General features: G+C 48.2%; 1 protein-coding gene and 1 long non-coding RNA gene across 10 annotated transcripts in view; one reads left to right on the forward strand and one right to left on the reverse strand.

Moving 5' to 3' along the window:
• EPN1 (epsin 1) overlaps positions 1 to 24,280 on the reverse strand; it is a 32,315-nt gene extending 8,035 nt beyond the window's left edge. For 2 of the 9 annotated variants that reach the window (XM_081168393.1, XM_081168391.1), the window contains exons 1-7: positions 23,512 to 24,280; positions 12,286 to 12,750; positions 11,201 to 11,450; positions 4,490 to 4,629; positions 3,964 to 4,071; positions 1,178 to 1,279; positions 159 to 230 (exon numbers count right to left, since the gene is read on the reverse strand). In XM_081168393.1, the coding sequence (XP_081024519.1) occupies positions 159 to 230; positions 1,178 to 1,279; positions 3,964 to 4,071; positions 4,490 to 4,629; positions 11,201 to 11,450; positions 12,286 to 12,513 (900 nt within the window). In that variant the 5' untranslated portion in view covers positions 12,514 to 12,750; positions 23,512 to 24,280. The remainder of the gene's footprint in view (positions 1 to 158; positions 231 to 1,177; positions 1,280 to 3,963; positions 4,072 to 4,489; positions 4,630 to 11,200; positions 11,451 to 12,285; positions 12,751 to 23,511) is intronic. The other 7 variants (XM_081168392.1, XM_081168395.1, XM_081168394.1 and 4 more) reach the window with 7 other exon arrangements.
• LOC308572433 lies at positions 6,360 to 10,654 on the forward strand. Its single transcript, XR_014001762.1, has 2 exons — positions 6,360 to 8,275; positions 10,085 to 10,654. It is a non-coding gene; the product is annotated as an uncharacterized lncRNA (long non-coding RNA).
• Positions 24,281 to 26,313: the final 2,033 nt, after the last annotated feature.

Consider the following 26,313-nt stretch of genomic DNA (forward strand, 5'->3'; position numbering starts at 1 on the left):
GCTCTGCTTCGGGACGTGGAGAGAGAGAGAGAACGCTGAGTTAGTGGGGAAAGTGTGAGGCTGGGGCCTGCTCTGGGGCCGGGGGCGGAAAGTGGTTTAGTTGATTATTTCGAGAGGAGGAGCTGCTGCGGGTGGGGGGCAGGAGGTGTGCGTCTAACCTTGTCGTGTTCCTCTTTGCTCAAGCTAAGGGCTAGCTGGAGCTGTAGGTCCTCGTCGGCCACTGCAGGGGGCTGGGGGGGGAAGAAACACAACGTAAGAGGCATGGAATGGAGCTCGACATAGCGGAGGGAGGGAGGGAGGGGCGGAAGGAAGGAAGGAGAAGGTGGGCAGACTGCAGGCACCTCCATTTCACACAACCCGATATTGCCACATTCTGCGGCAAACGCCCATTCGATGAGCGGTCTCCTTACCACCCGGATTCTCAGCTTTCTCCATCCATTGTGCTTCCCCTCTGCTCAGCTAAAGTATTCTTCAGTGTGAATGGGGGAACTACCTTCCCTCCCAGGGGCACTTGTGCTATTCGGGGAAGCCCTTGAACCACAGCCCCTTATGCACTCCAATTCCCCCGAGTTGTCTATGCAAGCTGCTTGAGGGGTGTGATCTAGGAGCGATTCAAGGAGGAGCAAGTAAAGAGGCCAATCCCAGAATCTTTCTCTCCTGATCGCACTTTAATAAATCCCCGGCAAGACATAGAAATCACAGAGAGCTAATATGGTTTAGCAGCTACAGGGCGAAGCTTCAACGTGAGAATCTGGGTTCAAATCCCACAGAAGCCAGTCAGGGTAAAGGTGGCACCGGGGATCCCTGGAAGAGCAGGATACAGAGGTAACGATGAGCCCCGCTCTTCCCGCGCGCTAGGAGAGACTGCCTTCTAGAGAAGCAGACATCCTCTATGGCAGGAAGAAAGGCACTTCCTTCTGGATTTACAAGTGGATAACCTGTGACTCCAGATGTTGGACTACAACTCCCATCAGCCCTGACCAGCAGCCATGCAGCCTGGGAGCTGATGGGAACTGGAGTCCAGCAACACATATAGAGGGTCGCAGGTTCAGTGCCCCTGTCACACAGGAAGCTGCCTCCTACAGAGTCAGACCACTGGTCTACCTAGCTGTGCATTTTCTACACTGACTGGCAGCATCTCTCCGGGGCTTCAGGCAGGAGTTTTGCCTCGTCCTACCTGGAGATGCCAGGGATTGAACCTGGAACCTTCTGCATGCAAAGCAGGTGCTCTGCCACTGAGCTTCAGCCCTTCATGCTGAAGGACATGCGACTCCCCAAACTATTTCAGACAGAAAGGGGGGGGAGGAAAGGAAGAGTCGTTTGTGCCAAGGCTGGACATCTCTGGTGTAGAAACAGGCACCTCCCCCCACCCCTCAAAATAAATAAGTATTTCTAGCTCAGTTCCCTGGATAGTAAAGTTAAATTGTTGTGGGTCTTTCTGTCTCTCCCCCCCTCCCTTTCGGCCTTCTGTTTTGCAAACAACAAGGGTAAAGTGGAAGGAAATGCGGCATGAAGCAGGAGGAGGGAAGTGGAAATAAGGTGGCAAAAATAAGGAGCCAAAATGAAACGGACAAGGGTTGGGATGGGGGAAGAAAACACAATCACCCCACTTGGGAGGAGCCACAGAAAAGGAAAGGAGGCGACAAAAAAAAGTAGGACTTAGGGTCTGATTGGCCGTGGCGTGTGTTGAGTGGCAGGTCTGGGCACAGCCAATGGGAGCTGCACGCCTTATGTCCAACCTGGTGGCCCCCCTCCAGAGGCTCTGGACTACAGTTCCCACCAGCCCCTGGAGGGCGACAGGTTGGGACAAAGGGCTGCCAGTATCACAGAAGTTCTGTGGGCAGGGAACTGGTGGGTGTCTGGATGGGAGACAGCTCCCTCCTCCATCCTCTCACTCAAAGGAAGAGCAGGCCCAAGTAGCATTAATAATAATTATTATACTGGATAGAGTGTGGGGCTAAAGAAAGAACCTCAAGCGCCAAGACTGACGGCTCAAGAGCAATTTGTGCTGTTCCGCTGAGAAAGACTGGCAGGCAAACCTGAACAAGGCGGCAGCCCACGCGATCCTGGGTGGCTGGAGGTGGGGGGGGGGGCAGCGCTGCTAAGGAGACTGGTGCTGCGGGAGAGGTTAACATACAACAGAAAAAAGGTAGGCAAAACCTGGTGTCTTTGAGGGGGCAGGATCAATTCGTGTGGACCCTGTGCGACAGAGAACGGAAGCATTCCCGATCTCCCCCAGCCAGGAGGGAGAGCTCGTCACCGCAGGGGGGGCTCTGTGCGAAAATCTGGATGAAAAATCTCAATCAAAAAGCCATTTCCTGCCGGGGAACGTCGGTTCAAACACATCTGTGCCTCGCTTTTGTCTCTTCCCCCCATTCCTCTCAAACCACAAGTAGTACTGAGGAAAACAAACAAATGAATAAACAGACCCACAGCTACCCTGAAACCTTTTAACATTTCTACCCAGGATGCACTGCGGCGAAAGATGGCAGCTAGCAGACCGGCCCGCTACCCATCAGCCTCTGCTCCCAACGTGGGCCAGTGGAGCACGTGGCCAGCAACTCTAGGGTTCCGTTCCCCCAACGGGGACAGACTTCATTACCAAAATGCTTACGGAAAAGCTCAGCCGCCCACAAGGCTCTGCTAGCAGCGTCTGCCCAGAGGGGGTCACACACTAGAAACAAAGCTGGACAAGTCAATCTGTTCATGGAGTCAGCATAAATCTCATGTCCTCCCTTCCCCCACCTTCCTGGTCAGCAGTTATTGTTTTTTTTTAAAAAAAAAACCAAACGAACAGGGGGCATATTTTTTAAATTGAGCAAGAGCTGGAAGGTCCAGAAGGGCTGACATTGGCCAATAGCTGAATCAGCTCTGCCCACCAATTTACAACTCCACCAAAAAATATTCATTTACGGAGGAGGCATGAACTTCATGCCCTCCTGGGCCGAAATTTTAAGTATTTGATTGCGGGGGGGGGGGGGATTGCACAGTTTCAGCAGTCTGATTTGGTAAAACCAATTTATGCAACTACTACAAAAGTAACCATCTTTTAACTATTGGGCTGGCTGGTCAGGAGGGTCTGGGCCTGCTGGGCTGAAATGGATCTTTGCCCCAGGACTAATGGGATGTATTTCTATGAATTCTATACATTTTACATGGTGCTCCAAATCTCCCTGCCGCTTTCTAATTAGTGAACCTTTTTTGGTGCAGGGTGGTAAGCCATGGTGAATCTTGCAACGTGTGTGTTTTAAGTTACCAGGATCCTCCTTTTGGACTTTGTTCACTCTCTCATAAGCCAAGGCAAAGGCAAAATCTTCTTTAGCCCTCTCACTGAGTGCATCATTTTATCTGAAGATTTTTTTTTTTAAGGCTGCTGCTCAATAAAAATATTTTCAGGCCAGTATACATAGAAAAGACAAACATTAATACCAAGCAGAATAGATAACAAAACAATGAGGCTTCCTTTTTAATGGCCAATAAAAGCACTACTATGAGGCACTTGGTGGGTAAGCACCCCTGGTGTCAACACTGTCTATAAATGAGGCCATCCCTGAAAAGGCCCCGTCTCACTTTAAATCATGGCAGACCCCAGGAGAGGATCTCCAAAGGTGATCTTGGTAGATGGACTGGGGAACATTCAGGCTCCTAGGCCTCTGGCTTTCTGGACTGTCTTACAAGCTCCTCCCAGTAAGGTCAGTAATCAGGAACAATGGGAATATCTGAAGGGCCTCCAGTTGGCCTCAGTTGCCAATGAGGCTGAGAAAGAGGCGGCGAAAGAATCCTTTGCTTCTGTCTCAGCTTGGGAGAAAGCATACAAGGTGCAGAATAGTGTGGAGGGGAGCCTTTGGGATCATGCTATCTGGTGTGGAGGTCAAATCCACCTCCTGCCTCCTTATCATTATCCTGTGCAAATATAGTTGGTATCACCACTAAGTGTGTCAAAGGGGGGGGGGGGATAAAAACCTGAGATGATCCACTTCCTTTCCTCTCACGAGCACCACAGATTGGCTCTTCCCTCCCTTCAACATGATTACCATGTTTGTTCCCCAAATTGCAGGGCGGTGAGGGGGGCTGCAGAAATATCAATGGGTAAGTGTGAGAGAGGTCAGCAGGCTTGCCCCTGTTATCCCCATTGGTAATCATGGTGGGAGGGGGGAGCTGAATAAGGCTCCATTTCTGAATACAAGGGACATGCTCAGGAAGCAGATTAGCAGGCCAGCACCTCCATGGACTGCCTGCTTCTGAGCCAGAACCAGATGGATCTGAGGGAAAGGCTTTTCCTCTAGGAAAGTGCCAAATTAAAAGAGCTTGTAGCTCTGCTTTCCTAGTCAGCTTTTATTATTTGCCTGCAGGAGAAGCCTTGAGAACACAACAGTCGATCCCCTCATCTGGGGGAGCAGGGCGTACCCACATCTCTCTCCAAACGTCCACAACCCCCACCATCCCTTCCCTCCCCGCCCATCCAAAGAGTCGCCAGTGACAGATTTACCTTGGCGCTTACCTGCTCCGCTTCCTCTTTGCTCATGGCCAGCGCCAGCTGTAACTGCAGCTCCTCTTCCCCGCTGCTCTGGGGCCAAGCCTGCTCCGCTTCCACTGGGGCATTTGCCAAAGATGAGGAAGCTGAAGAAGCTGAGAAACAAGAAAGAGGGTGGGTTAATACCACCAAGGTGGATAGCAGGCAGGAGAAAGAGAAAGTACTATGGGGAGGCAGCGTCACTGGAGACAGCAAAAAGCAAACCATGGTGTAGTGGTTTTCAGAGGTTTTATTTAGAATAAAGCAATATATAACTTTTGTTAAATACCTGTAAAAAAAATAAAAACAGCAGAAGGGCAGGCAAACGGGAATCTACCTTATAGATCTCTGGGTTATTTGCAGTAGATCAGCATGGGGTTCAGAATTTCAAAAGTTAAACAATAGCAATGTAAAAAAAAATACCACAACTGAATATCTTTTCCCACGGCTGCCCTTGTGCTAAATGCTTCTCTTTCAGCCTCAGTGTAAAACAGAACTATCAAGACTATGCTTTTCTGCAAATCAGTGTCAAAGTTTTGTGGTCCTGCTCTATGGTAACTCAGGTGTAGATCTGTATTTGTACACACACAGGTTACCCCGTTGTATGCCTCATCAGGGGGTTTAGTGGGTAACTGACTCCATCCCCTCCCAACCCACCACTTTGAATTTGGCTCCAGCTGCTAAGCACATAATGAATCCCACAAGTTTGCCCTGACTAGACCCAGCTGCCAATCTCTGCTCAGCCAGGGAATGTACAAATGGACAAGCCATAGCTTGGAGAAGGGCACCCAATTAAAACAGCGAGAAGGGTTTGCAAACAGTTCAGCTCTAACACCAGGGAAGCCTTGGAGTCACGGCTGAAGCATTTCCAAACCTCAGGAAGCTGCCACACCATAGGACTGACTATACGAAATCCTTAGCTGCTCAGGGGCCTGAAATTTTACTAATTCTCCACGGCAAAAAGGGACCCACTACAGAAAATGTGGGCATGCAGTTAACTGGCGGCAGGTTACGTTTCTCTGCCCCACAATCTCTCCAGGCCCCTTGTATTCTGGGCTCTGATGGTTCTGTGAGCTCAGTGGATTCCTGAGCAGCTAGCACTGACTTTGGCCTCCTGAGAGTATGAACATATTTTATTTTTCGAGTTTTTCCAGGCTGGGAGCTGTCCCTTGCAACTTTGTCAAACACCGTGCGGAGTGTAATAATAAAAAAGAAATCCTTTTTAACCTTATCATCTGCTCTGAGCCAACGGGATAAACCGCGATCAGTTTTAGAAATTTGCAGAAATTGTGGAAAAGCAGGTGGACATTTCCCCTAACCACTAGTAGGAGGCACACCTGACTGCAGCATGAGGTTCACATTTGATACATGTCAGCAATTAGCATGCGCAGGAGAGGGGTGGGGAAATAAGGACCCTGGTTCCGCTAACAGCACATGGATGGAACAGCCGTCACACCGTGGAAGATCCAGCCCTAGTCTCTGGCCGAACCTTGGCAGAGATGGCTGGGGGTGGTGACAGAGAGGAGAGAGGAGAATGGCCCAGCCGCTGTGCCATGACCTGAATAGAAGTCTTCCCCACCCCCTAGACAGCCTGGCACCAACTGCCATCCCTCATTAGTGCAGGGATGCAGGCGACCGCACAAAGCAGTGTCATGGAGGTGGGATTCCGGCCATGGCTGAGACGGAGGTGGCCGAGGGAGGAAAGGGAGAGCAGTGGCTTTCCCTGCTATAGTCAAGGTCATTACAGTTTTCCTCCATTATCGCCGCTGCCACCACCACTTTCTCCTCAAGGGAACAAGTTCTGCCAGCCTGGTACATGGATCTACCCTCAAAAGAGGAACTTGCCTGCCAGATGATTCACTAATCTTGCTCTGTGGGCATGTTTTCCCTGTCAGAGGGAAACCCGGCAGGGAACTGTTGAGTGTGTGTCTCTCTCACACACACGCCCGGCCGAAAAACATTCAACAGGACTAGACCAAATTCCTCTCACAAACGGGAGGCTGCAAGCTTTTGAGCTCTGTGTCAGCTAACGGGAAAGTTATTTTGCCCACTGGGAAAAGGTTTTGTGTAACCGACGCTTGTGTGCTCTTCAGATAACAGGCGCAAATCTGTCAAAATGTACAGGGCATATTTGGAGAGCTCGGTCTCTCCCACATCTCATCCTTGACAAGAAAGAAAGAAAGAAAGAAAGAAAGAAAGAAAGAAAGAAAGAAAGAAAGAAAGAAAGAAAGAGGTAGATTGGAATGGAAAGGAGCAAAAATGTAATTATCTCCGATGAACTAAGGGGAGTCATTGGCATATTTTAGCCTTGCTCGGGAACAAGTCCCGTCTGTTCAGTGGAGAAATGAGATACTTATTCCCAAACCTGACTGAGCTGCCACTTAATGGCTTTCTAGAGCCACACTGAGCCGTTTTGTGGGCCTGGGGAAGGGCTTAGTAAACACCAAATGTGTGGCTTCCTAGGCCTCTAAGCAGACTCATATAGGCCCTGCAGTTGCCTAGCAACCACAGAATGTTCATCATCTATGCTGGGCTCATCAAAATGGCAGACTGGGGATGAGGGTGCAATTGAGGGGGGAAGAATAGTATATAAAGGGATGGGAAACAATGTGTGAATTTGGGAAACGGAAAAGGGTGATAAAAGAGCAGAAGTTGGGCTGTCAAGGTGTGGACTTTTAGGGATTCCCTCAACCTGGAACTATCCAGAGTGCTTACGTGCCCTTTTGGAACCTGTCTGGCTATTCCAATTAACAACTTAAGGGGGTGGAATCACTGTGGCTTTATTATATAAGCCCAAAGAAAGAGATGGTAGGCTAGAGAGTCAGTTCTCTGCAAGACCAAAGGAGAACACTTCTTGTAGGGCTGGGCTTAAAGCTCAACTGATATGACACACCCAGCATGAAAGCAGGTTCTGAATCAAGAGTTAGGATGACTAAAATCAAAGGCAAAGAGCTCAATTCATTTGCAGTTGTTTCTTAATGTCTTCCAAGCCACGTGGAAGGCTCCAGCAACTACCCTTTTGAGAAACAGTTTCTGGCTCCATCCAAGCTTCAGTCCACACACTTTGTCCTCCGAAGAGCTAATGAGGAAGCCTCAGGCCTAAACCACCAATGCTGCGAGTACTAGGGACAGGCTGGGGTGGGAAGAAGAGGAAGAGAAAAATGGAACTTCTAATCTGCAACAGCAGCAGAATTCAGAACAAGCCAGATCAAGGAATCAAGAAGCCGCTTTAGAACAGATCAGGCTATTTGTCCATCTAGCCCACAGTATTGTCTACTTCAGCTGTTGGGAACCCATGGCCTTCCAGCTGTGGCTGAACGCTGACTCCCTTCAGCCTTGGCCATTGGCCAGGCTTGCTGGGGCTGATGGGATTTATCGTTTAGCCACAACTGGAGGGCCAAAAGTTCCCCCACACCTATTTTACTCTGCCTGGCAGTAGCTCCCCAGCATCTCAGGCGGAACGAGGTCTCTCTCAGCACCTGATATACAACTCGTTTAAGTGAGATATGCCAGGAGTTGAACCCAAGACAAAGCACACGCTCGACCACTGAGATATGGCCTCCTCTCTTACTGCAAAATCAGAACTTGGGGTCACCCAATATACCTGACTGACGTGATGGTGGCAGCTATTTTAAAATAAAAAGTGCTCTCTACTCTCTCTGCCCACTCTCTGCTTTTCTCTTCAGGATAACCTGCCTTGTTCTGGGTCCTCCTGTCCTATCCCAGCCCAAAATCACCGCAGGGATCCTGATACATCCAAGAGTGAGAGGCTAATGTTCAGGACTATCGTAGGCTGAGTGGAACTGCTTCTGCTGCTTTTTATTTATCTGCGGTTGTGATTTTATAGTTTTAAAGTCTATAGTCCACTTTAGAAGCGACTGCATTCAGGAATTTATTGTATTGTATTTCAATCAATGGGCTTAGGAATGAGATCAGGTGGTCTGTGTGATTGAAGCATTGGACTTTGGGTGTTCACCAGAAGAATAAATAGCAGCAGACTGGCTTTCTGCACGTCGAGGGTGGGGGTGTTTCTAAGTGGGAATACGGATAAGGGGTAAATGATAAGCTCATTCAGTATGGGCTGTAGCCCTTTTAGCAGACTGGAAGACAGAAATTCCCCCTGCCTCTTGCTTATTACATACCTCTAATGTTTAACCAATTCCTCATAATTCTGCTGAGCAGTTTAGAATAGGAAGCAAAAGCTACTCCCATTTCCTTATCTCATTCTGCCCTGCCAGGCACTTTGCAAACAACAGAGTTGGAATTTGATCTGGGGGTTATCAAAATGGAAAGGGGGCACTGACAGATCACGGAGGCCTGTAACTCAGCCTCTGAGCCTGGCGACCCGCCAAGTTCAAGAGGGAGGGGAAAGTGGTTCTGCAGAGCCAGAGCCACCTTTTATCAGGGATGAGCGGCTGTCTCTGACATATCAGCAGGTAACATTTCAGGAGAACCAACAGGGAGCAACATAGGGATGGGCCCCAAATACCTTCCCAGGACAACGTCAAGGAACAACCCAAGAGAGGAACATGTGGTTTTTCTTCTATCCAGTATCCTCACAGAAGAGTCTTCTGTGCACCATCTTCTAATCTCTCCAGCCTCCTTTCCCAAGCTGCTGCTCTCCAGGCGGTTTTGGACTGAGGCTGCCGTCAGTCCTAGCCAGCAAAGCTGTGAGCACCAGGTTGCGGAAGGCTACTCCATGGGAACAACCCACTATTTTGCCAAGGGAGGATATATTTTCCACCATGAGTGGTCTGGTGGCCAGAAGAACCCAGCTTCCTGTTCCTGTCCAGACTGTCAAGCTGTGCAATAAAAATATTATATCCACATCACACTTTCCTCCCATGAGGAAAGTCCAGTGGCATGCCTAAAACTCCCAGACAATTACTGACCAGGCCTGAACCTGCTTTACAGCTGTGTCATCTGGCTCAGATGATGCCCTGGTCTGGTATGACCTAGCACTAAAGAGTTTTCCAGCTACAGAAAGCGCCAACACCAGACATCCCCAAACTTGGCCCCCCAGATGTTTTGGGACTACAGTTCCCATCATCCCTGACCACTGGTCCTTTTAGCTAGGGATGATGGGAGTTGTAGTCCCAAAACATCTGGAGAGCTGAGTTTTGGGGTGCCTGACCTACACAGAAGGTGAGAAGCTATTTCAGTACAGAGGAAGAAGGCCTGGGGAACTATCATTCTTCATTAGAACATAAGAAATGCTCTGCTGGATCAGACCAATGGCCCATCTAGTCCAGCATCCTATTCTCACAGTGACCAATTCAGATGCCTGTGGGAAGCATGCAAGCAGGACCTGAGCATAACGGCAACTCGCTCTGCCTGCAGTTTCCTGCAACTGGTATTCAGAGGCATATCAGTACCTTCCTCAAGGACTCACCTCAAGGTGCTAACTAGCAGTGGACCTTTGGTCTTCCCAGCCTGAGCAGGTGGTGGCAGGAGAACAGCGCAAGCACAAACCCACACATTCCATTGCTGATTTTCCTTACAAACAGAATGATGCACACTTCTGCCTAACTGAACCTTGTTTAACGCTCCTCACCTCAGTTTGTTTTCCAGGTGGATCTGGCCCACGGACTGCCGTTGAGCCATTCCTGCTATAGGAGACCTGTATAGGAGCACCACCTAGGAACAGGCCTTTCAAGCCTGAAGGATCTACATTGAGTGTTTGGGGTTGTTTTTCACTAGAACCCCCAAGATCCACTAACTGGAGCCTAGTGCAAAAGATGGACATTGGGCATTAAACCCATGCTGAGCACTGGGATTAGTTCTGAAAAGCAGAAGAAAAGTGAGCTCCTTCTCCTTCCTAACAAACATTCACTCCTGGTTATAGCCACTGCCCCCAAGCATTCTTTGTGCCAGTGGTATAATTTGGAAGGGGATCGTTTTGTTGTTGCCACTGTTAAACAATTGGGAGTCAGAAATCTTTGTTATCTATCTCAATTCAGTGGTGATATATTAACAGGTTCCAATTCACCTTCTGCCTACCCCTGCCTTAGACCCCAAACAGTCCACTCTTAACTCAATTGGGAGGCGGTCAAGGGAGAGCTCACACCTCCCCTTCTAACTGCTTGTGCTCGCTACAAATGACATTTGAAAAATCATTTCTATATAAAAATGTTTATCCCATCCCCCTTGAGTTGGGTTTTATGGAGTGTGCCTTGCAGTTTGGTTGTGCATGGGGGAGTTGAGCGTATCCTAACCATATGATTCACACAACAACCCTGCACAATAACTTAGGCCAGGGTAGCAGATGTGTTGCCCTTCAGATGGTGTCTGACTCCAACTCCCATCAGCCCCAGCCAGCATGGCTAAGGGTTAGGAATGATGGGAGCTGTCGTCCATCAGCGTCTGGAGCCTACCACACTGGCCATTCCTGAGCTTAGAGAAACAGCAACTGCCCTGAAGTTGCACAGTGAATTTCACAGCTATGTAGTGATTTGAACCTGCTTATACTCCATCCCAGCCAATGTGGTACCCTCCAGATGTTTTGGACCACAACTCCCATCAGTCCCCCACACGGGCTGGCTGGGGTCTGAAGTCTCAAACATCTGGAGGGCAGCAGGTTGGCAATGGCTGCTCTTAACAGCCATACAGGCTCCACAACCCATCTTAACAGCTTGGGCAACACTTGCCAGCCTGACTGAGGCCACCCGGCTGGGAATGAGCACTCACCGGTCGCAGTCTGGGCCAGCTTCTCCTTGGTTTTGAGGGCATGGGCCCGCTCCTCCTTGAGACGCTCGTCGTCTTTGAGGAGAGCCACTAGCTGCTTGGCCTTCTCCCGCACGTTGACTCCCTGGTCCTTGCCATCGCGGTCAACGTACTGGAAGTCTTTTAGCGTCTGGATGGCGTAGATGTTCTCCTTGCATTGCTGCGCCACCCGCTCCGAGCCCGTCTTGATCAGGTATTCCATCAGAGTCATAGCCTGGAAGAAGAGGGAGAAAAAAACAGGCTTCCAGCTCACCTGATCCCTGGCATTGCTGGCTGAATGGCAACAAACATACAGAAGGTGCCAGGATGAGAAAGGTCATTCAAGTATTACAGGAGAGGGAGAAAAGATTGTGCGTAATTCTTCACAGAAGTAGAGTGGTGGAAGAGGCCCAAAGCACTAGCCAGAGGGGCTTCTAAAAATGAGATCTAACATTTGTCCGATACCAAATCAGAACAAATGTTCCAATAAGGCCAGAACAGATAACTCCCCAACTGGCAGAGACTCTAGTCCAAGGACCCTGGCCTTCTCAGCCTTGTGCCAGCCAAGATCCTTCAGCACTTCTCTTCAAAACTTTCACTTGTCACTCTGCAACCATGAGGCTTCAATTTGGAGAACCACTGGAAAGTAGCAACGTCGTCAGTTCCACCAGATATAGGAAAGCTCACACCATGGAGAAGCAAGCACAGGCAAGGCGCTGGGGGAGCTCAAGGTTTTATATTTCCTGGTGCAATGGAAAACTCATGGCTGTTTCCCTGCAGCTGAGAAAACGTCTCTGTGCCTTTCTGATCTGGCCTTGCTGCCCCATCTGGCAGTAAACCCCCCCCCCCAAACATGTGGTCCCCTACAGGTCACCAAAACCCAAACCCTGCCCTTGTCTGGGAAAAGGCTGCCTATCGCTGCTTCACCCCAAGTTGCCTGGGCCTGAAATTGAGGCCTCAAACAGGCAAAGGGCATGTGCTACAACTGAGCTAAGTAACCTCCCTCGATTTGGCAGAGCTGCCTTTCATGACCAAGGGAAACTGAATCCACCACCGCCCGAGCTCGTTACCTTATAGACATGACGCCAGTTTTTGCCGTGGTCGTTGAGACGCTTCCAGATCATGCTCATGATTTCGGAGAAGGCCACCACGTTGTAAGTGAGGTCTGCGATTTCAGACATGAGGGAGCTGGACGGGCCCCAAGGGTCGTTGGACGTGGCCTCCCGCACCTTGATCTCCGCCTCAGAGTAGTTGTGCACGATGTTCTTCATCTGGCGGCGCAGCGAGGAGGTCGACATGGCGGCGGCTGTCAGAGTGGGCAACGGGGAGGGCGGCCTCCCCTTTCCCCAAGCTTCCCGTTGACGGCTTTGAGACGGGCCCGGCTTACGCCAGGAGAGGAGGCCTCCCGGGTCCCGGCTGGCTTCCCGAGGGGCGAGGCCACCGCAGCCGCCCTGGTGCTGCTTGGCTGAGGGTCCCTAGTGTGCCGCGGGCACCCTCCGAAGCCATCCAGGCATGGCAGCCATTCCAAGACGCGCCTGGCAAGAGAAGGAGAGCAACTTTTTAGTCTGTGGTAAGAGAAACGGTCCCCTTCTCCAAGGCTTTGCTGCTTCAATCTGTATCTCTCATTCTGATAACTCGTAAAGGATCCAGAAGAAGCCACCCTCTCCCTCAGACCAAAGGAAGTCCTCTTCCGCCCCTTCCTCTTTTCTAAGAACTCTCCCTATCTTTCCACATTATATCAAGCTTCTCCACACATTCTTGAGGGCTAGACACTTTAGAAGTAAACAAAACCAGGAGAGGGGGGATTCAGAACTTCTGCTGTTCAATAGCCGGGTAAGAGTTTCCTGTTCTGGATTGGAAGCAAAAAGTCTCCAGTCCAGCACTTCAAACAGCGGCGAACAACGCCCGCCTCCCCGGGCAGCCTTCCCCAGCCTTGGCTCTCCAGAGTTTGGTGGACTACAACCCCCATCGTTCCCAAGCAGCAATGTCAGGGATGATGGGATTTGCAGTCTAACAATTTTTGGAGATCCAACCTGTTGGGATGTGGGAGGCTGGCCCAGAGAGTGTCACACCCAGCCCTGTTTAGGGACGGGGTGGGGAGAAGATGGGGAAAGATGAATGATGCATGCCATACCCTCCCTCTGATCAAAGGAGCATCAGGCTCCAGGATCAAGATCCACTGTTCAGAAAATTTATTTTACATTTTTATTCCATGCTTCCTCCAAAAAGCTGAGGGTGACTTAAATAGTTCCCTCCTTTTATCCTCACAACTGCCTTGTAGAATAGGTCAGGCCAACATACAGCAACCAGCCCTAGGCCACTCCGGAAAGCTATATAAGCCAGCAAGGAGTTGAACCTCAGTCCTCCTCCCCTCCCCAATTATTTCATAACGTAACAGGAAAAAACACCCAAATAACTAATAAACCACCACACGCATTGCCAGATGACGTTAGCAATAAGAATATTCCACCAGTCTCGATTTAAACATATAAAGTAACACAGGCAGGCCAAATGAAATTGGTGATGATAAGCCATGCTTTCAAACATAGAAAGGGCAGCGCGGTATTCAGTCCACTGGGTGATAGATGGTAGATGTTTGTGTGATTGCCCTAGTCTTAAGCCTAGCACTCCAGCAACTACACATACATGCACACATACACAATATACACTTCCCTCAAGCTTCCTATCATCACGTACGGGATTCAACAATCTCTCTCCGCACCTGTGGACTAGGCAAAGCTCTCGGGGTCTCTAGGAAGTGACAAGCTGCTGGGAGCCGAGAGGAGCTGGGGCTGGAAGATGTGCAACTCGCCGCATTTGTCCCAAACCCATCCGCTGCTTCCTGGAGCCCCTGGCCCTGCCTGACCCCCAAACATTCTTAAACGTCAAAAGGAAGGAAGTCCACATTGCTGAGGAATGAGTCACTGTGGCCAGATTCTGGAAACTTCCACCTTCCACCCCTTTCCGGTTTTTCTCTACGCTGCCTCCAAGCCGTAGAATTCCGAAACAGGCACACTGGAGGCGGCTGAAGAAGATCCATTGGGAGAGGGAGGGGTCTCACACCCTGACCCTAAGAGGACAGGCATCTGAGACCACCACATCGTGGCATGTGTGCAACACTCAGCTGAATGGAGCTTAGCTTAGTGGTGCTCCTGGCTTAGGAACCAGCGGCTATAAATCACTGCACCAATGTGGCTCCCCACCCACCACCTACTCGTGCTAGTTGGATCAGACTATAGTCTCTAAGATCTCAGTAAAAGGGGACTTTTCAAGGATCCCAAGGTGGCCTTTGTTAAAGATAGCTTACAATTTTGTAAAGAAAAGTTTTTAAAGTTGGAAAGAAAGGCCATCATAATTATTTTATTCATCAACCTGTACGGGGAGATGGAATAACCCGTTATATAATAAGCCACCAAAATGACAACATCCAGAGAGCCACATATTCCCCATCCCCGATGTAGAAAGATTTATTCAACATCAACTTTAGCCAAGCACTGATTTCTTAACGGTTAGAAGGAAATCCACTGAGAAAGTATGGTGTAGTGGTTCAAACATTTATTATGCTTAACCCTTTTCGCCAAGGAACCCAGGGCAGTGGGCTCTCTGCCCTCTCACAACAACCCTGTGAGGTAGCTCAGGCTGACAGGTAGTGACTGGTCCCAGCTCACCTATGGTGAGTGAGGATTTGAACTCAAGACTCCCCCAACTCAAGGGTTCAACCCAGGCACAGCCTACATGATGCCCTCCACGTTTCTGGACTAGAATTTCCATTATCCCTGAAGCTGGGAGCCCAACAATGTCTGGTGAGTGCCCTGTTGGCAACCCCTGCTCTAACCACTACTCCACATTGTCTCCTCTTTTATTCAGTTCTGTTCTGTTGCTTCAACTGTGTGGAAAGGTGGGTTAAAGCTTCCCTGAACAAACCCGATCCACTGCCCCCCCACCTGCGTTCATCCCAATGTCTCTGAACTTGGCCAGAACCCCAACTCCAAAAACCCTCTCAAAGAACAAAGGCCCTCCCTCCTTCACACTCCCTACCGAACAGTTTCCAAGGACAGCTACTTTTGCTAAGGGAAATGGGCCGAAAGCCTCTGTTACGGGCACTTGTTTCCCCGCCATCATTTTTTAAAATCTCCCTTCTGCCCTCCCTTCCTCCTCCTGCATCCCAGTGTCTGGCAAGAGAACGGAATGGTTACTTGGACTACTAACAAAGCCTCTGGGATAAGAGATTCCACCCCTGCCAGTGTCTCGCATTTGATGAAAACTCTTAAACAATGAAAAACATGGTATTGCGAATCCAAGTGACATTTGCAGATAACTGGAGAGAGATAAAATAGTTTTCCTTGACGAAACGAGGAAAATAACTGGTTGGATGTGTGTGTGGGGGGGTGGTACTTATGAATTCATTGTGGGAGTTTAGATGAAACAGTACCACTAAATCGCTGTATCCTTACTGTAGACAGCAGGGATTACAATCCAATTAGACTCCAGATTTTTCAAGTTAACTAGCAAACTGACTGCAATGATGCTTCCCGCTCTGACAAAGGCATCTGTCTGAGCCCTGCCTCCTGTCTGTTTTCACTCCATCCGGACACCATGGAAAACCGCTACTGCCATCTGGGTTAGATGGACCAGAGGTCTAACTTCATAGGAAAGCATGTGTAGAATCTTGCATCCAACACAGAATGCGGTGACCCATGGAGGTCCTAGAAAGAATGTCAGGGTTTTTTAAATTAGCAAGTTGCTAGACCTCATGAATTAAGAGAAAGGCTGCTTCTACGAGTTTATTATCAGTCAGCTTCTTAGCCCATCTGAAATTCTTTTTGCCTTCTTTCTCTCTGGAGGCGAACCCTGACAGTATTACCGGCGGCCTCTGCCACACCTCAACATAACCCTTTTAATTGTGATCTGCCTTGCAAGCCAATCTAGACTTGAAAGGGGAATACATGATGGTAAAATAATGGATGTGCCTATATATCTGAACGCATGCAATGTCTGAGAGAAGTTTCTGTGCCTTGCAATGGATTTTGGGTACAACATTGAGTATGACGCTTGGGTAAAACTGTGGAATGAGAGTATAAAATTTACAGCATGAACCACCTTAAGAAAGAATATAATGAAAATGATGTATCGTTGGTATTTGACACCTGTTAAATTGGCGAGAATGTATAGGATGAGTAGTAAGACATGTTGGATATGTAAAGATATAGATGGAGATTTTTACCACATCTAGTGGACATGTGAGAAAACGAAACAGTTTTGGGAACTGATTTATAACGAATTGAAAAAGATATTCAAATACACTTTTCCAAAAAAGCCAGAAGCTTTTTTGCTAGGCTTGATGGGAGAGGAAATAGAAAAAGCAGATCAAAGGTTCTTTATGTATGCTATGACTGCTGCCAGAACTTTGTTAGCCCAAAAATGGAAAGTACAAGATTTACCAACAATAGAGGAGTGGCAGACGAAGATGGTGGATTATGTGGAACTAGCAAAACTGACCTGCAAGATCCGAAATCAGGAGGAAACAAAATTCCAAAGAGATTGGAGTAAATTTATGGACTATATAAATAATAACTGTAGAAATCTGAAGACTCTGGCAGGACTGAAATAAATCTTATGACATAGACTGCCTGGGTATAAGAAGAAACTGGGGGTAAGGTGACTGAAGCAAGAAAACCTGTTGAAGGGAGGGAGGGAAGTCAATGTTCAGCAGAGTGTTGGGAAAGAATGTGGGTAAATGACTGTTGAACATTATTGTAATTTGTTTGTTGGTATTAAAGGAAAAACCAATAAAAAGTTTTTTTGTGTTTTTTTTAAAAAAAGAGAAGTTTCTGCGCTTTGTACTGCTTTAGTCTCTGCTATTATTTGTCTCTCCAGGCTCTTCAGCTGCACATCACTGACCCACATAATTGCTCTTCCCCTAGTGTCGTGCCACTCATCCCAACAGCAAGAAGATAAAAGTCCACCAAGCTTTGTGAGAGCTGTGCTGTGAATGAAGTACCTTCTGAACAGCTTTACACAGAGCAAGGACTTTTCCACATGGAAGCTGGGGTAGTTTGTTCTACACACAGAATTTGATTTTCTTTCTGGCAGAACTTATTTCCCTTGCGCTTTGAAGTGCACTAACCAGGCACAGATGTCTGCATTCTGTAACTGCGAGGGGAGAAATTTGTACTGGATGTAGAACCCCATGTCCTCATAATTTTCTTTAAAGTTTCTAGTCCCTAAGGGAGAGACGAAGATATGTGGACAGTGCCTAATAAAAGACGACCGGTGCACGTGGATGGATTTCCTGCCTTGTTCTCAATCTGGCCATTATCAGAAACAGAATGATACAAAACCAGCACAATCACTAAACTGTTGGGTCTGTATGTGAGAAATGCAAGTTATGCCCTAGTTTGGCCATGAAGAAGCTTCAACCCTACCCCACCTCTCTGTGCATCTCAGAGGAAGTGCAGGATACAAATAATGTCACAGAGAAGCATACGCAAGCAAAAAACCCACAATAATTCTCTTGAGACCTACCAAAATTTGCTCCTTAGAGAAGCTTACATCCTCTCTCTAGTTCTGGTGGCTGATATACCTGTGTTCTTCAGTAAGAAAGGAGGAGACAGATCGGAACAGGTCCAGGGAAGGGGAAGGAAGATGGGGAATGGGATGGAAAACAAATCCTATGAGGAAAGGTGAAAGTGGGCATATTTCGTCTTGATATCACTCTTCAAGTATGGATGGAGGCAAACACTTGTTTCTCTGCTGCTTTAGAGGTCCAGACTAGATCTGGTGGGTTTGAGTTACAGGATGGCAATTTCACTCAAGCATTAGCGGAAATGGTAAGAGCCGCTTGACTAATAGTAATAAAATAATAATAATAATAATAATACCTTTTACATACTGCTCAAAATATAAAAATATCTCTAAGGTGTACACTGGAACCTCGGGTTACGTACCGCCCTCCTTATGAATGCTTCAGGTAACGAGCTCTGCTAACCCGGAAGTAGATGATCCTGGTTACAAACTTTGCCCCAGGATGCGCGCGGAAATCACATGCCAGCAGCACGGCAGCAGTGGGAGGCCCCATTAGCGAAAGCGTGCCTCATTTTAAGAACAGTTTCGGGTTAAGAACAGATTAAGTTATGAATTAAGTTCGTAACCGGAGGTACCACTTATCAAACTCTTGGATTATCCAGGGCAGACAAAGGAAATACCTCTCTCTGCATACAATGCACACCCAAGTCACAGAGTTCAGTGCCACAACTTGCCTTTAAAAGGGTGTGAGGACAGGCAGAAGGAGGGGAGCTTCATTTAACTGAGCCGTCATTGGCATGACATGTGGGCGAACGCCATTGCCTCCATGACCTGCCTGTGGGCTTCTTGGAAGCATCTTAGTCACTTGGGCCTGATCCCACAGGGATCTTCTTAAGTTACAATAACCTAACCAGTAAAGCAACTAATTTACAACTAAAGAGTGCATTTACACTGTCTGGCAGGGTAGAATTCTTTCCGGAGTTGCTTTTTTCTGTTTCACTTCTCCTTCGCCTACATTGCTCAACTCGCCTGCCTGACCACACTGCTACCCGTGCCCTAGAAATGTAAATGTAGTTAACAATCCAGAAGTGGTCTGCAAGCTGCTTGCAGGCCATGCACCTCTCTGCCTGTTTAGAGATAACAAGGTGCCCAGAACCAAGTGCTGGTACCAAATTACTAGGCAGAGCAGTTTGTATTTGCTTCTTATTTGTTTAGAGTAAATATTCATAAAGTGAGTGAACTGCAGGTTTAAAAAGTGTGAAAACAGTACACACAATCAACCAGGGGGGCACAAGTGGGTGGTCTCTCAGCAAAACCCCCGATGGTGTTCCTGGAGCAATAACTTACCGGCCTCTGACATCCAGTCATAGCAACATCATAATATATTGTTACTGGCCACTCCAATCTCTGCCAAGTGATCCATGAGATGCCAGGGGTCTTGGTGTTAACCAGGGTTTTTGTTCCTTTGGAGTGAGGCACGGCAGAGATTGTAGCGTCGTTCAGAAATATGGTTTATTTACACATATTTACACTTGGGTTTTGATGGAGGAAGTGCAGAACATTACACCCCAAGAGTGTCTCTCGTTTATTGGGAACCAGGGAGAGGGCCTTCTCGGTAGTGGCGCCTGCCCTGTGGAATGCCCTCCTGTCAGATGTCAAAGAAATAATTATACAACCTTCCATAGACATCTGAAGGCAGCCCTGTTTCGGGAAGCTTTCAATGTCTGATGTGTCGTGTGTTCTTTTATATTCTGTTGGAAGTCACCCACAGCGGCTGGGCCAACCCAGTCAGGTGGGCCGGGTACAAGTAATAAATTGTTGTTGTAGATGCTCCCCTCATAACTTCAACAAGCTTGGGTCAAAAGCAGACAGCCTCTCCCGGCCAGCCTCACATGGAGTTCTCCTCCTGCCCTCTCGCCTTTTCAAACCTTGTTTTAAAAATGCCACATTTCCCCCCCTCTAGCCTATGACTCCACCCACTGCCCACTAGGAACTCCCCCTCCCAGCTTACATCATCAAATACCGAAATTCTGAACCTGGCGTTTGTTTCTGCTCACCACCCCCTCATGGGAGGAGGAGCTCACACTCCTCTGCTGCCTGGCACAGGGTAACTGTGCCAATTGCCCATTACCTTCCTTTGTACTACATGGTGGTTCTTCTCCCAGGTGGTTCCTGGCCAGGAAACTGAGTCAGCCTGCAGTATTACACTGATAAGCTGTCTCGCACCCAGGTGAAGACTTCAAGGATTTAGTTATCTACATTTACTAACTGCAGAAATTATTGTGGGGTAGGGGAGGAATCTGGTATCCAAGTCTTTTAGAGGAATCTGTCCCATCACTCACAACCATATGACCCATGATGTCACAATTTATAATACTGGAACTCAGGAAAGTATTTATTCGTTTCTCCTCAGACTCAATAGCTGTATTCAGACAATCCTCCAAACTATTCTCCTGTCTGAAACCCTAGAAAGCTGCTGTCACTCTGCCAATAATGCTGAGCTAAATGAACCGATAGTCTGACTCAGTACAAGGCAACGTCCTCTGTTCCTATCCTGAATCTAGCCACTATCTGACAGTGGGTCACAAAGATTATTCATGTTGGCTTAACATGCCAAATTTAACGTGTGTGTGTGTGTGTGTGTGTGTGTGTGTGTGTTTGTTTCCTCCTTTTCTCTTTGACAAGACTCAAGGCAGCTTACAGATAAAAATGAGACCCACTAAAACATAGAAAAGACAACAATTTAAAAACCAGTAATTTTTTTTAAAAAATAAACAATACAGTGGTACCTCGGGTTAAGTACTTAATTCATTCCGGAGGTCCGTTCTTAACCTGAAACTGTTCTTAACCTGAAGCACCACTTTAGCTAATGGGGCCTCCTGCTGCCGCCGTGCCGCCGGAGCACAATTTCTGTTCTCATCCTGAAGCAAAGTTCTTAACCTGAAGCACTATTTCTGGGTTAGCGGAGTCTGTAACCTGAAGCGTATGTAACCTGAAGCATATGTAACCTGAGGTCCCACTGTAATGTTATTTTAAAAATATGTTAGTTTTTTTTTAAATTGTGGGTTGTTAATTCACCTTGTAAGATCACCTTCCCATTTTGTGTCTAATCAGCTAGTAAGCATACATAGCCAAAATCTCACAGGCCCCAATGAAAGCTGGCAAAAGAACCAAGGCAGAATTGTGGGTCTACGAAAGCAAACAGGAGCAGCCAGATGGTGGAATGCACTCCCAAGAATTTGCCTTGAGAAAGCAACACAAATTTCTAGTACTCACAGCAGGAGCGAAACATTATTATTATTTATTAAATTTGTACACTGCCCTTCATCCAAAGATCACAGGGTGGTTCACAACATAAAAAAACAAAAAGAGAACACAAAATACATAAAAGCAAAACAGTTAGGAGTGACCCTAAAATAGTTCAAAGTCAGACAGCTGGAAGATCAATTCTGGTCTTACAGTTCTGTACCTTTGCCTGCCCCAAGACATGCATATTTCCCAATGACCATCAAATCTCTTCTGTCTCACCTGTCCAATCCCAAGGGGCCAGCCCTACTTTCATGCCTCCTCTAATTTTAAACAAGGCCTTACCACTGCAAGATATAATAATAAAAAGAGGAACTTGGCATATGCACAGAGCACCTTTGCTTTGCTACAAGTATCCACAACAAAACCACAGGGGTGGCTTCTACGCATTAGGCCTGGAGGAGTGAGGCAGAAAGCAGGAACAGGCCACACTCCAATTTCTCTTCCTCCTACTCCTCACCTTGAAAACTCAAGCACCAGAACAACAGGCTTCGTGGCAAAGCCAGAGCTGATAGGCAAAGGGTCCCACTCCTGCATCCAGGATGAGAACCAAGCTAGAAAGTAAAGAAGTAAAAAAAAGAAAGAAAATCCAGGTGTTTATACAGGCAGAGGAGCTTGCTTGGATGAAAGAGCAAGTGGCCAAAGTATAGCCTCCCCCGCCCCACCCAAAATTGCTTCAGAAGCAAAGATTTCACAAGGAACAAGCTTAAGCTTCCTGTAGCTCTGAAAAGCTGAAAAATCACACAATATTCCCTTTGCTGGAGCCTACCATTCCATCTCCAACAATAGTCAGCCATGTGTCCCAGGACAAGTGTCCCCTGTTGCTCATCCACAGCATCTAATTAACAAAAGGTTTGTTATCTCTGCCAAGGGAGGTTCCATCATCATTATTGGCCAGCAATCGCTGACCGGTTTTTCAGTGAATGTACGAAGAACTTTAAAGCAGGCTTCCTCAACCTCAGCCCTCCAGATGTTTTTGACCTACAACTCCCATGATCCCTAGCTAGCAGGACCAGTGGTCAGGGATGATGGGAATTGTAGTCTCAAAACATCTGGAGGACCGAGGTTGAGGAAGCCTGCTCTAAAAGATCAAACCACAGGCCTACCTAGCTCAGCATCCTCTCTCTCTCTCTCACCATGGCCACTCGCAGGCTTATGGGAAGCCCAAAGCAGGACACAGGTATCTTTTCACTCTCCTGCTTGCGTTCCCCAGCACCTGGCATTCAGAGGCACACAAATCCTGATCCTGAAGCCAGTGCAGCCACCCTTTGACAGCTTTATCCTTTCTTCAAGCTGCCTGGCTCATTGGCCACATCTTCTGGAAACAAATTCTGTTGTTTGCATTGTGCAAAAGCAGCGTTGGAAACTCAAATGTATAAGTTTGGTACCAAATGGCACCTTAAACCTCGCATAGTCGGACTGTCTATTTGCCGGGGGTTGGACTAGATGACCCTCAGGCTCCCTTCCAATGCTACACTTCTATGACCTCAACTACCTTGCTTGACTGTAGCTTGCTCTTACAACAATTCACTTGGCCCAGTATACAAGAAAGAGAAACACACAAAGTGGAAATGGAACTGGTATTAACCATGGACCAAGGCAGAGGTTTTAAACTGTGGTCGCCAACCTGGCCCCCAGAAATCTCCACGTAGTCGCAATTGGATACATCCCAGTAGCAAAACGTGCCTGGGAAATTTTGAACACTATGCTAAAGCCACCAAAAAGCAGACCGCCAGCACATTTTGTAATGAACATATAGCAGAAAACAGTATTTCTTTGTTGCTCTCAACCAACTCCCAATCAATTTCTGTCAATTACTTTTCTAGTATTTCAGAGAAAAGAGTATAATTTATCTTTCTTCTCCCTCAACACCATTCATAATTTTCTAACCTCTAACAGGTGCTCCCCCCCCCCAGCAATCCTGGAATTCATTAATATTCTGTATTCTTTTTAAAATGTGCTGGGGGGTGTCATTGGGTTGTTGTTTTTATTTTATTTATATATTTTATTTTATTTATATATTTTGTGGTTTTATATTTTGATTTTGTTCTGTGAACCGCCCTGAGAACTCTGAGTATCGGGCAGTATATAAATTCAACAAACAAAGATAAAAATAATAAAGCCCCACTACCAATTTGCTGGAAGTCGGCAGGTGCTAATCCTTCTATTTTAACCAAGAACCACTGAATCAATTCCTTCCCAACAACTTGGCAGCGACATAACTCATCTTGCATTCACAGGGCCAGCCTCACTCCAGAGATGCCAGAGAGCACTCCCTCTCCCACTCACTCTTGCAGGACACGCCTGTCCCGTGAGCTGATCTTGGGTGGTTTGAAATGAAAGGGCAGTAACAAAATCTAACAGCCCGGAAAGAGGAAAGGGCACATGGGTTGCTGCCACACAGCCTCCTGGCTGGCCTCCACCACCTCCCAGCCATGTTCGCCTACAGACAAGCAGCCACTCACCTGGGCACAACGATCTCGGTGTCCCTTCTTCCGCAGATCTTCCGGGCAACTTTCTCTTGGTCACACTTTTATGAGCCCCAGGTGAGTGGAGGCTCTAGGCGGGCGAAGGAGTCAGCAGCAATATAACCACCAAGAGCCTCAGGGTCCAGAGAAGGTGCTTCCGCCTCCCCACTTCCCCCAGCCAGGGGGCATCGCCAGGGGTCTCCTTTGGAAAACGGGGGGATCTTGACAAGTTGGGGGGTTGCAAGGGCCGCCGGTGGAAGGAGCTTGCCAGAACACCGGGGGGGGGGTGTGATTCAGGAGTGGGGCTTTCCCGGGGAACGAGGCCAAGAGGGGTTTCCAACAGCGATCGTGAGGCGGGGGCCACTTGGATCGGGTAGGGGGCTGGGTTCAAAGGTCACACAGGCAGGAAGGTCAGAGATCACTCCGAGGCCGGCGGGTCAGAGTTCAGAGCAGCTTCCTTGGGCAAAGGCTACCTGGGGTGAGGCGTCACGCTGGATTCCGGGTCAGGCGGGCAGCGGGGACGGAGGGAGCGGGGAGAGGCGACGGCTCCGTCCCTTCGGAGAAACCTCGGCCTGGCCCAGCCTGAGGGAGGACTCCGCCCCGGGCTCCCTCGTCTCCCTGGCAATGCCCAGAGATCAAGGGGGACCGCTCTACCCCAGCCCCTCTCTATGGCCCTCGCGGGGGCTCCGGGCCTCTCCCGGCGGACAGGGTAGAAGCGGCAGCAGTGGCAGTGGCGGCGGCGGCGGCGGCGGCGCCGGGAGGACTCTCCGCAAAACGGAAGCGGAAGCTCACCTCCCGCAACTTCCGCCTCCAGCGCTCGCCCACTTCCGCCCGCACCCTTCTTCTGCTACCGCTTCTATGACCGCTACTTCCGGCATCATAGAGATAATTGAGATGGAACTGATGTGAGACCAAGGGTGGTCTATGGGAGGGGTGTCGAGACGCACGGAGGCCGCCGAGATAGGGAAAGTGTGCGTTTCACGCAGCCTTGACTTCCGGTTTTTTTCGCTGGCGGCTTGGCAGAAGCGGGGTGTATCATAGGAAAGTACGCGGGTCTCTCCGGCGCTCCTTCATCCTAGCGTTGCTTTTCGTCTCGCACGTTCACTAGCTCCCCTGAAGTGATCTTTAAAATGGGATAGAGCTTGTGCCGGCATGTCAGTCAGAGATCGACCGTAGATATTTTGAGAATCGGGAATTGGAAATTGCTATGTGCTGCCTATGCGGAACCACAAGACCAGCCCAGAAGTTTAGACGTAAAAGAGTCCTGCAACACCCTATTTATTTCCTTATGTTTATTGTCGCAGCAGGTTTTCATGAATATATATATATAATAAATACGCACAAACATTATTTAACACATGAAATAAGATCCCAGTTAGAACGAGCAAGAACTCCCGTCTTGACCGCTGCCTCACTTCTGCCCAGTATGAACTCTAAAATCTAGAATATCTGCATTACTTTGTACGGGCAGCTCTCAGTTTCGTCCCAGGAGTGAATAACGGAAATTAAATCAATGAGCTGATGGCAGGGCACCAGGTTGGCGAAGGGGCGCCTCCGCCGAAGCGAGACTTGCTGAATTCGACGGATTTAACTCCCAGGTGTGTATAGGATTGGTCCCTATGCCTTGCATTGGAGAGCAAAGGGGAAAACTCAATAACATTGATTGCGCTGTTAGGGAATGTCACGAACAGCGGCGGCGTTGGTGGCTTTTCACTTTGTCTAGTTCTATAACGCCGACATCCCTTCGCGGGCGCACCCTCGGGAGTCGACCAATCGGAGCTGGCATAGATGTGCAGAGAAATAACAGTGCCAACGGGGATCGCAGTCCCGTTTCTTTTGCACAGGTTTACGCGGCCACAGAGGCTGAACAGCGGACCCCCCTTAGAGTTACACCCGTCGCTTGCATACTTTACACTGAAATAATTGGCGCTTAAAAGTTCTAGATGCTACCTTTAGCAACGTGTAAAATACAATGAAATCAGAATGCTTCCTGTGTTCTGCAGATGCTTTTTTGGGAGTATAGGCAGTATTTACGGTTTGCTTTCTGCATAGGACGCCGCCACCCCACCGCTCCAAACATGTAATAGAATATTAAGAGTTGGAAAGGACCGTGAGTCATCTAGTCCAACTCCCTGCGATGCAGGAATCCTGCCCACGGCCATCCCTGGGTGGTCTTGAACCACCAACCTTCTGGTTAACAGCCAGACACACTTTCTTTTATTTAATAGCCCTCTCCTCCCAGAATTGTGGGAACTGGAGTTCAATGAGTTGCTGTTAGCTAGAGAAATCAGGGACAATGGTCCTCGTTCTTTCTGAAATTCTCAACATAAGTTCAGTTTCTGTGTTTCTCTAGAAAAATAGAATGAAAGCTACAGCATCTTAAATCCGCACAGCAACTGTCGTCCCGTCCCCCCAACAAATCAACACAACATAGCAATAGGGCCAACCAAAATGTCAGAAAAGTCAGAAGTGGATTGTTGCAATTGGTTTGGTTTGGAAACTGCCACAAAGCTGTTAAAGAGGTGCCCTGCCATCAGCAAACACCTGTATTGAAAAAGCTGCCAGCCAAATTTAAGGTCTTGCTGTTGACATACAAAGCTTACAGCCAAGTTATACAAGCTATGAGCACCTTACCTTGTATACTCCCACCTGGTGACTTTGATCGCCAGAAGAAACAGTGCTGGATGCTCCTGGATTGGTCTTATGTCTACTAAGACCAGAGGCTTTAGCACAGCAGCTACCTGTCCTTTAGAATGTGCTTCCAATTAATATCAGGCAGGCACAGATAATACTGGCATT

This window comes from Podarcis bocagei (assembly GCF_964188305.1).
Source record: "Podarcis bocagei genome assembly, chromosome: 13".
Taxonomy (NCBI): Eukaryota; Metazoa; Chordata; class Lepidosauria; order Squamata; family Lacertidae; genus Podarcis; species Podarcis bocagei.